This window comes from Colias croceus, chromosome 2 (genome assembly GCF_905220415.1).
Source record: "Colias croceus chromosome 2, ilColCroc2.1".
NCBI classification, from domain to species: domain Eukaryota; kingdom Metazoa; phylum Arthropoda; class Insecta; order Lepidoptera; family Pieridae; genus Colias; species Colias croceus.
The window spans coordinates 465289-483733 of NC_059538.1; the positions used below are offsets into that span (position 1 = coordinate 465289).

The window sequence follows — 18445 nt, forward strand, 5'->3', positions numbered from 1 at the left end:
ATATCTTCGTTCTAATACCTATTAGCGTAGGAGTTATTAACTATATCGGTTCGATCTGATCGTGGATTCTATGTTAAAAATTGAACTTGTGCTACAATTAAATTTCAATACAATAATACAGTCACGAAGTGTATCAATTCACAAAAATTGCCCGAAAGTTATCCAACCGTCCTAATACCATAACTTTAGAGTACTCGATACTAGATGGCGTTGCAATAAAAATTATTTTATCCAACATCATCTCTCGATTCCAGGACGCGGTAGCAAACGGGCAAACTGCAACTCAGATGCAATTACAGATGGCGAGCTCACTTGGGGAGCTGTCTCAAGCTGAGCTGTCAAACTTTGTCGGTGGCCTCACCCTGGAGGCCGACTCCTCTGAAGCCGCGGACCCTGATGACATTTTGAAGCAATTAGGGGAAACTGCCTTTGACAATTTTGATACGTTTTTTACGGATTTGACCAATGCAACCGCTTCCGCTGTGCCACCTATTGAGATTAAGGTATTTATTATTTATTGAAAAATTTACTAGCATTACTAAAGTCATAGTATTTTCAAGCTACTTGCAGTAATTCTTCAATCTAAATCAGTGGTATTTAAATAATAACAAATAAAACTTATCACAAGCACTTTTAATAACATACTACACTTTTTATAAAATATGATCATCCTAAAAAAATTAACACTGTGAACTAAAATTTAACAAAACACCTTAAATATTCCAGCAAGAAGAGAACAACAACATATCGCCAGCGTCCGGGAGCCAATTACAAGGCTCGTATTATCAACAGAGCAACCAGCTCTTGCCAAACAATGGACAACAAAGATTACAACAATTATTAAGATCGGGGACGAGCGCTATCAGCAGCGCTGTGACGAATACAATAAATAATGGGAGATATAATATAGCGTCCGCGAACCCGCTGCTCGCTGAGAAGCTGGCAGCGACATCTAGCGGCATAAAGCAGGAACCGGGAACGTTGAGCTCGGATTATAATGGAACGAGTATGAACTATGGGAGCGCCTCGCCGATGCAGCGGGTGCCGAGCGGGAAGCCGCAGGTGCATGATGCTGGTGGAGGTAAAGGTAAGTTTATTTTATTAAATGTAGGGCCAATAATGCAACGCACGCAAAATGGATTTGCTTATTAGGATTGGCATAAATTAGGTTATTAAGGTTTTAGTTGTATTATTCAAATTTTTATGATCCGAGTATCCGTAGCGTTATGTCAAGTTATAGAAACATTTGCATTTACAAATTAGCAGTGCATTCAATATTTTTAATTTCAAATTAGTTAAATAGACATCTAGCGTCGAATACCAAAACTATGACAACATTCGAATTGGAATTCTTTTGAACTTAATTATTTCTTTACCAATCTACTAGATGACGCTGTTATAAAACAAATGATTCCCGAAAAATCCGTAGATGTCGCTCTCAACGAACAGAGATGCAATAGTGCATGATCGTTGGAACCAGATAATGCAGTTTTCTCTTTGCACATAATCCACTTTCAATTTCCGCTAGAGGAAGTGTTCGCGATTTTCCTTTCGCGATTCCCCGCTTTTACCTCATTTGTGCTTCGCCATTGGCTATGTGAAAGTTTTATTACTTTATTTACCTAGTCTAGGAAATCTAATTTACAACACATTAACGTTGTACTTATCGAAATTTAATGATACTTAAGTTTTAAGTGGGATTTTGCATTAAGGTTATGATCGATAATTCATTTTGTTATGGGCTATGGCGGTAGCAGCAGCATAGTATTAAATGAACATTATTTTTAGTAGGTACTGAGGTAGGTTTAGTTACCTATTGTGACTACTGACTTTTATAAAATTAAATCAGAAGTTAATATTGAAGATATTAATATCCTTCATAGGATTATGCCAAGTTCCAAATATATATTGTTTTAATACCTACCTCATTATTATCTAAGCATATGAATAGACTAAGCATTAACAATTATAAATTAAAATAGATCGTCTTTTTAATTTACCATATACACGTTACCATAAAATTATTTTACAATATCTCTGTATCTCTACGCAAGTTGACATATTTTCGAAATTTTCCGGTATTTTCTCCACAGCAAATAATGCGAGTATAATCTATGGTACAATATAAGATGGCGCCTGGCCGGAAGAGAAAGCCCTGACTTTCCCTCCTCTATATCTAGCTCAATCTAGATTCTGTAATACCTAGGTTTATTGTTGATTTATTAGGTTGTTTCGTTTCTTGCTTTTATAGCCTTGAACCAATTTTGTTCTGATTAAGGGACAATCAGTTTTTTATTTATTTATTTATTTCATTAAGGATCACCAACATGACATACACTGATACATAGATAAAAGCATTAAAGTAATTACAATCGTAGACATAGTGCTGTCACAATTATAGGTAGGCAACCACCACTAAACAAATACAACATTAAATCCAAGACACACAGTCTGCAGCTAACTGCAGATTAGATAAAAAATACACATAAATATACATAAATTCAATTTTGACGGCAAAAAATCAATTAATGATTAAAATAAAGCTACATTTGATCAAATGGGTTTTGGCAAAGGTTCAATCGAGAGCAATTCCTTTTTAAATTTATGTACAGTATTTGAGAAAATGTCAATAGTCTTGTTATTGCCAGAAACTATATTATTATATTCTTTGGTAAGGCGAGAAATGCCTGAGTAATGGCCTAGATTACTATTGTGGAATTTTGTATGGAACGGCATATTATTAGAATTTCTAGGCAATCTGACTGGAACTTTAAAGTTAAGCTGAGAAACCAATGACGCACAATCGATTGACCCATTCACCAATTTATGTAAAAAGACCTGATCCAAAACCTTCCTCCTCTGATAAAGTGTCCGTATTTTAAAATAATCAAGACGTTCTGAGTAACTACGAATTTTTTTGGCTACGTTGCAACTATACGCTAGATGCCACAAAAATCTTTTTTGAATGCGTTCAATATTGTTAGTAAGAATGTTGTATTTTGGATTCCATATTACGCTGCAATATTCTAATTTGCTTCTAACTAGGGCATTAAACAGGGTAATTTTAGTGAGAGGGTTCCTAAAATTTTTACAAGTTCTCAGTAAAAAGCCTAACATTTTGAAACCGTTATTAATTATATTGTTGAAGTGAGCGTGAAAACTAAGTTTTGCATCGAAATAAACACCTAAGTCTTTTATTTTATCTACTGTTGCTAAGATATGATTATTAATCTGGTAACTGGTTGAAATAATACCTCTACTTCTATGTCTGCTAAATCGTATATGGTAGCATTTTTCTGAGTTAAGTTTCATTTTATTGATGTTACACCATTCTACCAAAGAGTTTATGTCCTTTTGGAGAAGAGTACTATCAGTGGTTGATTTAATTGTTCTCAGAATTTTAAGGTCATCTGCAAATAAAAATATTTTTGAGTACTTTAAGTTAAGTGGGAGGTCATTTATGAATATATTAAATAAAATGGGGGATAAGTGCGACCCTTGTGGAACTCCGGATTTAGTTGAAAAGGGCTCAGAGGCAAAACCGTTTACCACTACTCTAGAATAGCGACCCAAAAGATAACTCGAAAACCATCTCAACAGACCACCGCCAATACCTATGTTGTGTAACTTTTGGATCAATATATTATGATCAACTTTATCGAATGCCTTGCAGAAGTCTGTGTATATGACGTCAACACAAGTATGCGCTTCAACAGCCTCTACAAGACATTCGAGATAAAGTAGAAGATTTGTACTGGTGGATCTATTTTTTGTGAAACCATGCTGAAACTTGCTGACTGATTGTTTGATATGGGAAGTGATAATTGGGCAGATGAGACTTTCAAATACCTTACCAAAAACAGATAGGATTGATATAGGTCGGTAATTGTTGATCAGATTCGCGTCGCCCGTTTTAGGAAGTTTTATAGACAATTGTAATAATTTTTTATACCCTAAGTATATCGAATTTTATTTATAGGTATTTAATAAATAATAATTATTTATTAACCAATTTGTAATATGTATCTATAAGGATAAGGTAAACTACATAAAACCCATACTTACTTTCGTGCAAAAATCAAAGTGATGCAATAAAAACTAACTACCAATTAGGTAATTAAAACCATACACTGGAAATGTTCCTGACTTTAGAAAAAAGTTTATATTTTAAGTATTGCCAAAGAAACAAAAAAATCAAATAATCATCGACGTCTCAAGAGAATTAAACCGTTAGAATACACTTGACTCTCTGAATAAACAAAAAATGCAACGCATTAAGCTTCTGTTAAATATTTTTTTTTATCAATTGAATATTTATCATTTACTTGGAAGTTGAAAAACAAAATAAACCATGTGTTCAAACATTACATTAAAAACAAGTGACACTTTGAGTAAGAATTAGAATCGAGAACTATTATTTCCTGTCAACACTGTGTTTTGATGATAATACCTATTAATATTCAGCGGGCAATATTTTAATTATTTTTACACAAAATTACATTTATTTTAGTTTCTCTTGTATTTTCTTCACGTCAGTAGTTTTTAAATCAGAATATTACTCCCGCTTCTCTAAATATTCCGTGGTAAACATGTTATGACGATTTAAAAGTGCTTCTAGAACAAGTCTAATTTTATAAATAAATGTTTGAGTTCGAGTTTGATACTATATTTAAGCCATAATAAACCTACGTCATAATGTTTTGAATAACGCATAGCTATGAGTCGCGAATTTCAACCTTGACACAGTGAGCCCAAAAGATTTCCAACCGTCTACCAGGAAACGGGGATTCAGACCTTTCCTGTATTCGAAGAATGTTAAGTAGGTTATAGATAGGAAGGAGGAATTTTAGTACCTATGTATTTTATGCATAAAGTGGTAAGATTTTAGTTCTTTTTGTATTAATAAAAAAGGATAATGCTGAGTTGTACTATTAACGCAACACAGCGTCGTTTGGGGCACAAATATTTTATACGTTTCAAAACAGACTATGATTTATATTAGTTAAAAAGGGGTGTACCTGCCCTTTTTACTTTTTTTTAGTTGATCTGTCACATCAACAAAAAAGTGTTAGCTACTACCACAGAATACATAATATAGTAGGGGAGCCCAAGAGGGGATTTTGGGATTTACTCGAGCGCGTCAGATTACTATAAGGGACGGTACCTTAGCTATTCATTAGTGCATTATGAGCAGTTATGGTTGGTGGGTGCGCTCAGGGGCCCCGCTGGAAAATTTGAATAATCCATAATTCCCTAAGGTTGAGCTCGAATCGTCAGATTAGCGAAATGGGGACTTCTTATATTGTAATTAACCCCCCCATATATTAATCTGACGCGCTCGAATAATATTACTTTAATTTTTTACCCTTTCTTCATAGCGATTAAATCGCCACTTAAATCGTCAGATTAACGTATACTATTTTTCAGTGACGTCCTGGAGCATGCAGAATATCAATATCTAACGCGCTTGAGTATTTCCAAGCCAATTTTTTTCTTTTTTAAATTAAAAAAACAATCAAAAAACCCTTCCCCACCGCTAAAAGTGAAAACATTATAGGACCTTTTTTTCTCGCTATGGTCTAATCTACCAATTCTAATAGGTTCCCGTGACGCTCGAGTAAATCCACATTTAGCATCCTGGGCTCCCCTACTAATAGTAGCTAAACGCTACAGAACGGACACTCTCCGCCTCCCGCCAAAATTAAACACTTACCTCACCCCGCACGATCAGACATGTTATGGTACCCATTTCCCCGCAAGGACGATACCAACGACGTCTTAGACGAAACGCAACGAAGATTGACAACATTAATCAAATTGACATAAAGTAATTTTATTATTTTGGATTTGTGATTATCGTTTTTCGTAGAAAATGGTTAAATATTGTGCTGTTTACGGATGTATTTCATCAGAAAAACGCGAATTTTTTTTTACGCTAGTCACAAATGTGCCAACCATAAAGCGTTAACACACACATTTGCAGTCTCTACAGTGTGACTGTCAAAACAATCATTTTGTATGGAGTGTCCGGGGTGTGCTACTACGTCACATGTACAAATTTTAACTTATTTCAAAAAATATAAGAAGGCTCCATGTTCGTCTGTATGTACCTATTTGGTTTCATTTTAAGTTTCATAATTTAAAGGCAATTTTATTTGTTAAAAGTACCTATAAGCCTAGTAAGTATTTTATTTACCTATTTCTGTGCAAATAATATGACTAATAAAATTATGATTATCCTCTTTATCCTGATAAGATGATTGATGATGAGTGATGGTAGTGTGTTATACAGATTATAAATATCAATACATTACATGTTTATATTGTAACAATAACTTATAGTCTTTAAGGAAAACTAAGTGGGCACAGGTATAATATCTACTTATCTTCCTTGTTTTTATCCCACCACAATTATTTATTAACGCCTGCTTTTATCGGGGACCATTGGAAGCTTTAAATTTTTTCGAATTTTCTACCTGTCTTTTTTTATATTTTGTTCGGTACTCATGCGTCATTCCACCAAGGGAAATAAGGATTCATTTTCTTATACCTACGCATTCAATTTTAACATAATAATTAATCTTATGAAAAGCACAACAGTAATCTTTTGAGAATGTAGATAACCTATATTAAATGTATTTTCAAATTGGTCGAGAAGTTTGTGCGTTAATTGTTAACAAACAAGTAAAATATTTTTCCTATAATGTGTTAGTATAGACTAGTTGTGCCGCGCGGTGTCGCCAATGCAAAACAAGTATTTATTTTATACCACAATTCTTATTCTGAATAACCTATATCATTGTTAAGTTTCATCCAAATAAATCCAGTAGTTACTATAGTATATCGTGAAAGAGTTATAAAAATACACTACTACTTCGCATGTATAATATTACCTAGTAGTATTATTACGGAACCGTCCCTCGTGTACCGCTCACGCTTGGCCGTATATCGGTATTTTGCCAATGTGCAACACCCCTGACCTCGTTTCACTCCGTTATGTCACTCACATGAGATGCGAGGCACTTGCAAGTGGCTCTACCTTATATTTATTTATTTTTGCTATTTTTACTATTTATAATGAATACTATTGTTTTATATCGATGATTACAGTAATTGGCTGTTTTTTCATACTGGTTGTCCTACTACAGAATTAAATTTTAATGGAAATGCTTTACTTATTTAAAAATAACCAACAGCCAATTAAATTTGTATTTTTTATATCTGCCAAAATTCATTCAACGCATATACATTTTTTCTTACAAGCGCAGTGTTGTGATGATTTTGTGAACATGAAACGTGCAGATTATGTTTATCCTGTTGTGTTTAATATATTTTATTCTATTTTTGTTCTAAATATAAGGTATCTATACATGGGTAATCTATACTAAGCAAGTCGCTCTGTCACTCAGGAATAACATTTCAAAACTCATTCGCAATCTTGCAAGTTTTACATGTTCAAAAACATAATTTTGAATTCTAAAACGGTAAAGTAGAGTATTTTCCAAGCGCGTGCGCACTATAAGTCGCTAACACCCGCAGAATTGCCTTGGCCAGATGTATTGATAAACTGTATCGTTCCTATTTGCTGTACAAACACATTTACTATCTTTGTTATTAATAAACAAGTGTAATTACACGAAATTGTTGAAACACATACACTTAGTGTAACTGTTGTGTTATCTGATTGTTTGATATAAAAGTTAATATCAATGGGCATAGGAGGCCGTGGCCGATACAAGAGAACTATTATTTAAGTACTTATACAAGCATTTATTATATTTATATTAATGTTTAGGTTGATAATTGATTCGGGATTAAAATCATCGTTATGCTTTATGTAGAGCGATGTCACTGTTATACTGTGGCGAAGTGTTGTAGCTTTTAATTCTAAAAATTCATCATCATCATCATTGTCAGCCTACACTTGTCCACTGCTGGACATAGGCCTGAGTCATGGAACGCTACTGAGCCCGTTCTACAAATTATATAGTAGTAGTAGTAAAATAATTTTGAAATTCAATAAAGCAGTTTTAGATTTAAATAAAAAATACAAAAAAAAAATTACCTTAGTTAGTTACCTTAGGTAGTTAGTTTAGCTTAGTTACACGTTAAAATATTTTCTTGGTTCGATACTAGATGGCGTTGCAATCTTTTTGTTATCTCTACTTCTTACTATCTTTAAACTTAAAATTTAAGACAGATCATCTTATACACGATTATATTTTTCGCTTACCAGGAATCGAATGTCGTTTTCTAACCCATTACAATGAAAATGATTCAATTCAAACGGAAACGTGGCATTTGGCGGTGTAAATTTTATACACAACGGATTTTACAGTGACTAATATTAAGTCTGAATCGTAACTCGTAAGTGAAGAAATTTTTACTATTCAGAATTTTTTATAGATTTATAACAGCTGAAAGTCGAAGATAGAATATACAATTACGTAAACTCGGGGGCTCTAAAGCAAAGACGTCATGTCCTCATATTTACAATAATTTTTATGCTTAACACTAAGTATTGGATATATTTAGATGACATTTTCAATAGACTACCTATACATATTCCACAAACACATCAGGATAATTAAAACATAAAACCTTTTTCTTCTCATTCAGTTAAAGTTTTACGTGATCATTTATGCACAACTTTGCTCTATCCAAATTTATATTTTTACCGAATTTATATTTAAATCGGCATCGGCAGTTTTTGTTTGTGGTAAATTACAATGCAGACATGACGAAATTTTTTTTCCATAGCTTTACGTGCAGTGGAACGCATATAAGAGTCCTAACAGTTAGAAGATCTAACTAATCCTAGTATAATCCTAGTAAATACAAATAAATAAATAAATAAATAAAATCTTTATTTTGCTTTAAACATGGTATTCAATGGTGATACAATTATATTAATAAAGCACAAACATGTTCAGCCAATACAAGCATGCAAAAATAATTAGGTACCATAAAGGAGTTAATGGTCTGTTCGGGTTGAACTTTCCATGAACTCCTGGTATAGAAGTTTTTTTCATTAAGCCAAATAAGAAGATGTTTCCTAAATTTATAATCATTACACGTCTTTAAGTTATTTGGCAGAATAGGTAATATGTAGGGTACCTATACTGTATAGTGTGAAAAATAATAGTTTTGCAATACATTCAATGTATTCGCATAAAGCTGAGTGGAATACTAATCAAGAACGATCACGTGGATAGCGAAACGTGATGTATGCTGAGCTATATCATAGCGAAAATGTTATTCCTAACAATTAGGTTTGCGAGAGTAAAGAGTGTATATTGTAGGAAAATTGCCTACTCTGTGAACATATTGATACGTGATAAATAGAATGTAGAGACTAATTTGATGTAGACAGATTCTATTGTGTTTTAATTTAAAAGGTACTTTTCTATTGGCTAGGAATTTCTTAGATCTTAGATCCTGATTGCGTGAATTCTTCCTGGGTTCGTTCCTACAAAATGATCCAAAATGTTCATGTTCCTAAAACATACATAAGCAAAATGATAAAGCTTATTTAATATTATTATTAAGATAAATAGAGAGATAGAGATATGATGCTTCATGATAGAAAAGAGACGTATTCATCTTCCTATACCATTTGCTACACTGGCCCTCCATCTTTAAGTTTTGCAGTTAAATTTTTCTAACATTCCAATACATATAAACTGCAAATAGTAGCAGGTAGCATTAGCAATAGATATCAGCTCCTTGAGTGCGTGCGACAACCCGGTGTCAATGACAACGCACACACGTCCGCTGCATGTGCTTAAGGGCTCGCCACACACGACCACTATATGGGCTTAAAGGCTCGCCACACACCGCAGATGAAGTGCAGGTCTATCGGTGCAGGTGTGACGTGGCTAGGATTTTTTTAGTAATTTTAAGTGACCTAAGTCAATTGGCCAACGATGTGGATTATGGCCTGTACCTCATGGGAAGCCCGTGTCCCAGCAGTGGGAACGTATATGGGCTAGGTCTAGCTAAATGAATTGCATAGGTTTGAATTAAATTCAATTTCATTGTAATAAACGCTATTGGATAGATGATGATGGATTCATCAAAACTAGTTTGGTAGTTTTGGTAAGATGGAGGAACAAAAAATCCTTAGATCGACGAAAATATGCAACCTTGCGAATTTATTATATTAAATAAGGTATTTTTTTGCAAATGCTCTTAGAACAATTATTATTAGTAGGTAGAAGTAACTAACGAGCATTTCCAATGAGCCTTGCACATTTTATTTTATGAAGAACTAGCGCTCCGCCCCGGCTTCGCCCGTGGTACATATTTCGCAATAATAGGTAGCCTATGTTCTTTCTCAGGGTATAAAGATTGTCTGTACCAAATTTCATCAAAATCGGTCCAGTAGTTTATGCGTGAAAACCATACATACATACATAATTACAAACCTCTTTATAATATTAGTATAGAATAAATTATAAGGAAAAAAATATCTCTACATTTTTTACAAATAGATTTTCGTTCATTAGCCGTAAATTAAACTATTCATATTAATTGATTATTTGTTAAATGGCCTTATAATTATGCAAAATTATTAAATACAATAACCAGCTGTATGACAATAGATTAATAATAGAATTATGTGACTAATTATAGGTTAGAGTGACATGTTTCAATCAAATACATAATTTATGTTAATTGTTAATTACCTATAACTTCGACAGTAATATAATTACATAATTGTTAATTCTATTTATTTGAGTATAAATTTTAGCAGATAAGTTTGTACGGGTTTCTTCAAGCATCGTAAAAAAATTATGTGTATTTTTCTTACCGGCTCTTCTTTATAGAAAAATTTGCGAACGGGTGGTTAAATATCAAAATTTATAATATTACGATTGTAAAGCGCTTCTAAATTGTTTAGTTGTATGAATTTATTTAATTTTTCATAGCAATTAACATTAAAACGTTCAATCAAATCCCGTCTCATGATCGGTTTCAATTCCTTATTTAATTATTTTTTAAATGCTCGTGTTTATTATTACCTTATTAATAATCAGGACATGAATGAAACACTACATTTTGCAATCCAAACCTTGTATATATGTCGCTTCAGAGAGCCCTCATCAATTTTAATACCTTACCTAGTTTTCATACATTTTAAGGGTTCGTTAGGCTTAGGTCACAAGATTACATCCTTATCTTTTGATATCGATAATTATTACTTGTTATTACAAATTACTTATTAATAACACGAGTGTGAAGTGGGTGTTATTAATTAGGAGATAATACCAACTTCAGTAATTTTACTTAGAAATTAAAAATAGGTAGGTTCAGCATAATTATTGGTTATTGCAGTTAGATTCTTTAAATTCGGTTTTATTTTTCGGAAATTGCAGAATAATAATTTCGTGGAGTAATGCTTTTTATTTAGGTACTTTTTGATTATACATATATATGAATTTTACTTTTCTTAGTTCTGTTTAATATTAGCAAGAGCTATAATGAGCTCTGTATCTATTTTAAATTTTCTTAAAAAAGTAAAAAAAAAAATTTACGTCTGTCAAATATTTGCACGGGATATTTGGCACATATAAAAAAAAGAGACACGTATGTCCGCAGATTAAAAACTCAAAACCTTTATGGTAATGCCTTGATCTAACGGATCCATGAATACAGATTATTTAATGTCATTAATTCGGTGCGCTGGTTACATACGTTATGATAACATATTTAGCTGTTTTCGTTTTGTAAGATTTATTTTTAATTTTATCCTGGTGGTGATTAATATTTTTCGAAACTCTTATAATGTATAAACAAACTTTACAATATTATAACTAATCACTTCTTTGTTTTTCGTTTTCAGCCCTAATAACTAGCTTTTATGAGAAATAATAAAATAATTCAAATGTGTAAGATATCACTTAAATTGGTTTGTTTTCTTATCTATACGAATACTGAAAAAAACTTGTCAGTTTTTTCATGGCGCCATCTAGAGTGATAATTAAATTAAATATTAATATTAATGGTTCTGAAATGACAGTGTCGTAATGTGCGGAAACCATGTTAAATTAATAGCTTTAGTTTAGAGATCCTTGGGCTAAAAAGTGAAACTTAAAAAAAAATCATTAACGCGTGTGCATTTTGAAGGGAATTTTGTTTACAATTCAATTACTCTGTTGATGAAAAAAATGACTGCAGTCATATTTTTATCATTTTTTAAATATGAATTAAAGACAGATTGTCTTTATATCATACTAGGTTTCCGCCCGCGGCTTCGCCCGCGCACTCAAAGAAAAACCCGCATAGTTCCCGTTCCCGTGGGATTTCCGGGATTGCGTCATTTTCCCGGGATAAAAAGTAGCCTATGTCCTTTATCGGGTATAAAAATGTCTCCATACCAAATTTCATGAAAATTGGTTCAGCAGTTTAGGCGTGATTGAGTAACAGACAGACAGAGTAACTTTCGCATTTATAATATTAGTATGGATTATTCATTAAAATCTATTTTTTTTTCTATAATATATGCACGATAAAAATAATAATATCCACCTAACAATTACACTAAGGAAAAAACTTAAAAAGGTTAAGAATTTAATATCAACAGGAGTAATATTATATATAATTAGAAACATACGGAACCTAGAATGACCATAGATTAAACAGAGACACGTGTCACTCACGCTCTATTGGACCCGCCCCTCGCCACAGAACATAAAATTACACGCTAACGAATTTTAGGAAATTCTAACGCAGTTTTTTCCTTCAGAAGATGAATTATTGTTGTGTGTTTTGTGTAAGTCAACTATAAAGTGTCAAATTACGGATGCTTCAATGTTATGATGATTTAATGGTTTTTAATATAATTAAGAAGGTTGGAAGGTTACTGTAGTGAAGCGATTGCGAGCCAGTAGCGATTCTTTTTTATAAAGGGTAGAAAAAATAACAATATAATGCCACAGTATCTATTCATGCAAAACATTGGACATAAAAAATTAATTGATCTAAAAGCGTTTCCCTTTCTTTACAAGTTATGTAACGTATTACTTAGCAACCGACAATCTATTTTCCATATTTTAATAAAGATGAACAGGAGTAAAAAAATATAATAGATAAACTCATAGCAACAGTAGGTAATTTGCATTCAATAATGTTTGTCAGATAATAAAAACTAGTTTCACAACGCATCTAACAAAATAATCTAATAACTTCATCAATTCAAATTATTTATTCAAAATTCGCGCCAAAACATTTTACACCAGTCCATTGACAATCTGTGCCCAAAATATTTAAAACACGAATTCCATACAGCGTTGTTCCAAAAAAAAATCAATTTGACAGCCGCTTATTGACGTCGATATTTTATCTGTGTTTTCATTTAATAGACAATATCACAGATTACTGCACTGGTTATATAAGCTGTAGATTTTCCGCGCGCCGGCCCTGACACAGTTGGGAGTGCGCGCCAAGTGCAATGTTGTACCGCTTTATGCGCTGGCGATCACCATTCGAGCGGGTTTTTGCGGACATGTTGTACGCTTTGTGACTAACGTTAGAGTAACTTTTTTCGGTATTTTTTAATATGCTTGTAGATGTTAGGTATTGAAATTCTATAGAAACGTCTTTGAGTTTGATTATAATTTAGTTCAAAGAGTTATTTTACCAGTCCTGGAAATTAATATAACTACCTAACTCTATTTCGTCAAATTTGACGTATTTACTATGCTCTATTTTCTAAACATTTCGATGTCATTAGCTTTTATACAAGCATAATTCTCATACACTACAATATTAATTATTAAAATTTAGTGATTCTAACTTAAACTATTAATTTAGATAGCATTCACATACATATAAATAAATACTAATTTTAAAAATAGCATGATTAATTTTAAATCCTCAAATCTAATACAAACTCATCAACTTATAAAATTCCAATGAATCTACATAATTAGATACAAATAAAGTATCGTGTTTGTCCGCGCAACTACGGATCATGGTCACCGAGCTGCGTTGAATGAACCTGTTGCCTCCAACGCGTCGCGAGGTTGCGATAGCTTGTTTTATCTAGCTAAATATATGCTAATAGCTCATAGATTGTGCTAGATTTTAGACTACTACTACTAGTACCACTACTACTAACACTACTACTACTATCTACTGCTGCTACTACTGTCTACTATTAGGTTTTTTTATACTTTAATACATACATAGGTACAATAAGAAAAGATACTAGTCATTCAGGAGGCAATTTATGGACAATTATTGAACTAGTAATTTAAAAAAGTGCACTAATATTGTAAAGCTGAAGAGTTTGTTTGTTTGTTTTTTTGTTTGAACGCGCTAATCTCGGGAACTAATTGTCCAATTTGAAAAATTATTTCGCTGTTAGATAGCCCATTTATCGATGAAGGTAGGATAGATAGGCTATGTATCATCACGCTACGACCAACAGGAGTGGAGCCACGCGAGTGAAACCGCGCGGAGCAGCTAGTTTTCAATAAACTTTTGCACAATAATATTTATTACTGTTTATAACAAAAATAATTCAATGTTTTTAAAGTATATGTGGGTGTGAAATTTTCTTGGCAAGACAAGAATAGATCTTTTTGGAATTCAATTCAAGGGAACCTAATGTTTTAATTTGGTCTGATTTGGCTTGTGAATAATAAATACTTAGAACTAGACGAGATAAACTTTTATACTATAAAAAATTATGAGCTTTATTAAAAAATAAACTTGTTGAATATAATATAAAATCTTTTGTTTCTAATTTAATACAGTACTCTACTTTTGAATATAACACAAAAAAGTTGTTGATGTTCGTTGTCTCAAATTCTACCCAGGTAGGTACTAAGTACTTATTTACAAACACAAACATAAGGTTACAAATTTTAAATACTACCTACTAGTTAGTACTAATTAAATACTTACACTATTACACTAAATTATCGTCATCACCTTTTACTTTAAAAATGTTTTGATTAAATATTCATAATAAGAGAATGATGTATTCAATTTATTTTAAATCCCTCTTTTGCCTAATTTTTTTCGCAAAATTAAGTAAAAAACATGCGAAAGATACAAAAGAAAGTCAATCGTTTTGAAATTTTTGTCGTTGACAAAAAATCTAGGTTCCAAAAAATTAAAACCTTTAAATATTTTTTGAATTAAATTGGCCAAGTGTTAAATAGAAAGCCTACGTTCATATGTGGTAGCTCAAGGCTGTATGTGGCAACACACGGACGGTGTCCGGTACAACTAAATCGGTCGATAGTTGCCAAGGTAATGTTGCTAAATTGAGGAAATTCACTTTGACTCCGAATTTATAATTTACCAAAATATAAAGCGGTTGGATTGCTAATATGTGAATATTATATGATAGGCTGGATAAAGTAAGATTGGCGGTAAATTAGCTGACGGACATAAGTTTGTAAACGTTAGCTTTTGCGAACTTTTTTAAAGTAAAAGAAAGCTTTGTCACTTCATAAAGTAGCGGTTATTGGAGGTCTTATTATAATAACATAAAACTATAATTAAGAAAGCTGATCTAGAAGGATCTATGTAATTGTATTAGTGTTTCAGGAACTGTAAAACGATTTAGCACTGTTAGGATAATTCCTTTGATGATAGAGCAAGAAGAATAGGGCTACAACGACCACAGAGAGCCAAAAAACTGTATAATTACTCTCTAAATAACTTACATTGCTACAAAATATTCATAATGTCCACTACAGTTATTTTCCTGTAGGATATGAATTGTACTAGAATGCTACCGTTAACACCCATAAGTAGACAGCTAATATACGTATACAATATATGATAAAATGAATGTAACTAAAGTGGTTTACCTCACAAACGGGGACAGGATGCAGGCATGTGTTCAACGCATGAACTTATGTAACGTTCTCTGGTTGATTTAGACATTATATCTAACATTAGTTTTGAGAAGGTTTTGAGTATAAGCAAAAAGAGTGTGCCTTATTTGAAAAATGTTGCTGGTAACCTAGCTACATACATAGTCTAACATTGGTTTGACGAATATTTATGACATTTTTGAGTTAATGCGTTTTTAGGTTAGGTATTTAATTACGGAATGTGGAAGGGCACATTTTGTTTAATAATATATTCTACTGGTTAAATAATCAATACTTCTTAACTAATATTATAAAGCTGAAGAGTGTCTTTGTTTGAACGCGCTAATCTCAGGAACTACTGGTCCAAATTTGGTGTTTGATAGCCCATTTATCGAGGAAGGTAATAGGGTATATACTATATATCATCACCCTAAGACCAGCAGGAGCGGAGGAATGCGGGTGAAACCGCGTGGCACAGCTAGTAGTTTATGTAGCGTTCTCGCCTATTATGTAGAGGTAAATTTTGCGAGTTTGGCACATTGTCGCGGGTCTAATTTTACCAATATAAAATATAAACCCACTGCGTACGTCTTAGACGGAGCCTGGGACTAGCGGCTAGATATTAGTGTAGTTAGTTGATATATAGTATTTTGTGGTAAATTACTTTTGAGGTGAGGTATCCATTGAATTGTGGAATGTAGAACGGTTTATTTGAAATTTGAGAAAATTTATATTTTAGTAACTTGTTTATAATATTAATAGCTTAGGAGTAAAATTATTGCCTTTTTTGTATGTTTTATCATTGAAAATATGTAAAATCAATGCTCTCTTTATTATTATTATATAATACTTACCAAAGTTCTTGTTCATATATTGACAGGAAAGTTGATTCATAAGAATAAAGAATTGGCTAATTGTAAAAACCGTAATTATTTATGACTTAAATTTACTAAGAAACTAGGATTCAATTCACATACCATATAAAGAGATATTCGTCTCATGGCGATTTAGTTTTTATAGATTTGTCTTGTTACGTGTAAATAACTGAAATATAAACAGACAAGAGTGTTTTGTTATTGATATTTATTTATTTTATTTATAATCTTTGTTGCATACAAAATATAAATACAAATTTCACACACACAGACAGGACATTTGATGCAAATGGCGGCTTTATTGCTTCAAGCAATTTCTTCCAAGCAACCCGAGCAACCAATGTATTGAAAAAAAATGATATTTATTATTTAATTAAAATTTAATAGTAAAGTTGTCTTAAAACAAAAAAAATATAATGTTTTATGTGTATAAGAAACTATGTAGAGTTTTTGACTGTTCTATAATTATAAATTTATAAATATATGTTATGTAATATGTATTATGTATATATGTTCTATAATTTTAATTATACATAAAAGGATAAACACATGTAAAAACTTCAATTTTATATTTTACCAATATTTAAATGTGTACATATTTTTCACTGCTGTAAAAAATATACATTGAACGTAAATCGAGAAAATTTTCACGAAACTTTCATTTTCTTTTTTAAGTATTATCTTTGTATTAAAGTACTTACCGAAAATATAGCAAATCTATTGATTTCCATTGTATTTATAAACTCGAGTACTCATTATTCGATAGGTAACTTGACGGATCCTCACACTGAACCCTAAAAGCAACTAAGACCAACATCATACAGTTGCAACTCTGAACTGTTCTCATCCAGCACAATGGATAATAGACTCTACAATCTAGTACATAAAGTATCAATTACTAGTGCATAATAGAACAGTACATTGTTCAAGTTATTTTGAACCTTATGCTATTGTGATACGGTTGTTATTAAATAGTGGGATTAAGTGGGACAGTTGCCTTGGATCTGCATTTACATCAATCGACCTCGCGCGGTCGTCGCTCCGGCCTTATGCTGATTTCCTTCCTTCCCATCTTAGATAAATATAATTTAATTTTTAGATAGAATTACTGTTTTGTCCCTGTGTTACATATCTAGGAAAAGTGTACCTAAATAGCTATGGTTTTTTATCACAAGTGTTACGGGGCCTTGAAATTATATAGAGATATCGTATGGAAATATAAATAAGTTTTTCAAGCGAGATTAGTCACTGTTTTTGAATATTTTCCCGCGATGTTTATAATGAAAGAGGAATGTTTCATATTTCCGTATTAGTTTAGCGGTTAACACCAGACTTGATCGAAAGGTCGAGGGTTCGAAACTAATTTGAATAAAAACAATAATCGTTGATATTATCATCTTTATCTACGCATTGTTTACATTAGCATTGCTTTAATCGCCTAAGAAAAACATTTTTGAGAAAATAGACATCCTATAACGTTTATGATTTGATATATATCTAACAAAATTGGTCAGTGTAGTTAAAGTATCAAAAAATGTCACTCAGGAATGAGTGAATAAGTATATCGGTTCAAAACAGTGCCAATTAAAAAATAAAATTTATTTTAAAAAAATATGTAAATGTACACCTACGGGACCTACCTAAGAAAAAAATGTGTTTAGTGAAACAACTTTTACCTCTTCAGTAAATTATACTATACAATATAATCCGCGCCAAAAAACTGATTTCTATAAC

General features: G+C 32.1%; 1 protein-coding gene across 5 annotated transcripts in view; it reads left to right on the forward strand.

Annotated features, from left to right (window-relative positions):
• Positions 1 to 18445, forward strand: part of LOC123700744 (ecdysone-induced protein 74EF) — a 163860-nt gene that overhangs the window by 64060 nt on the left and 81355 nt on the right. For 3 of the 5 annotated variants that reach the window (XM_045648065.1, XM_045648072.1, XM_045648079.1), the window contains 2 exons: positions 255 to 503; positions 727 to 1087. In XM_045648065.1, coding sequence (XP_045504021.1) covers positions 255 to 503; positions 727 to 1087 — 610 coding nt within the window. The remainder of the gene's footprint in view (positions 1 to 254; positions 504 to 726; positions 1088 to 18445) is intronic. The other 2 variants (XM_045648088.1, XM_045648095.1) reach the window with 2 other exon arrangements.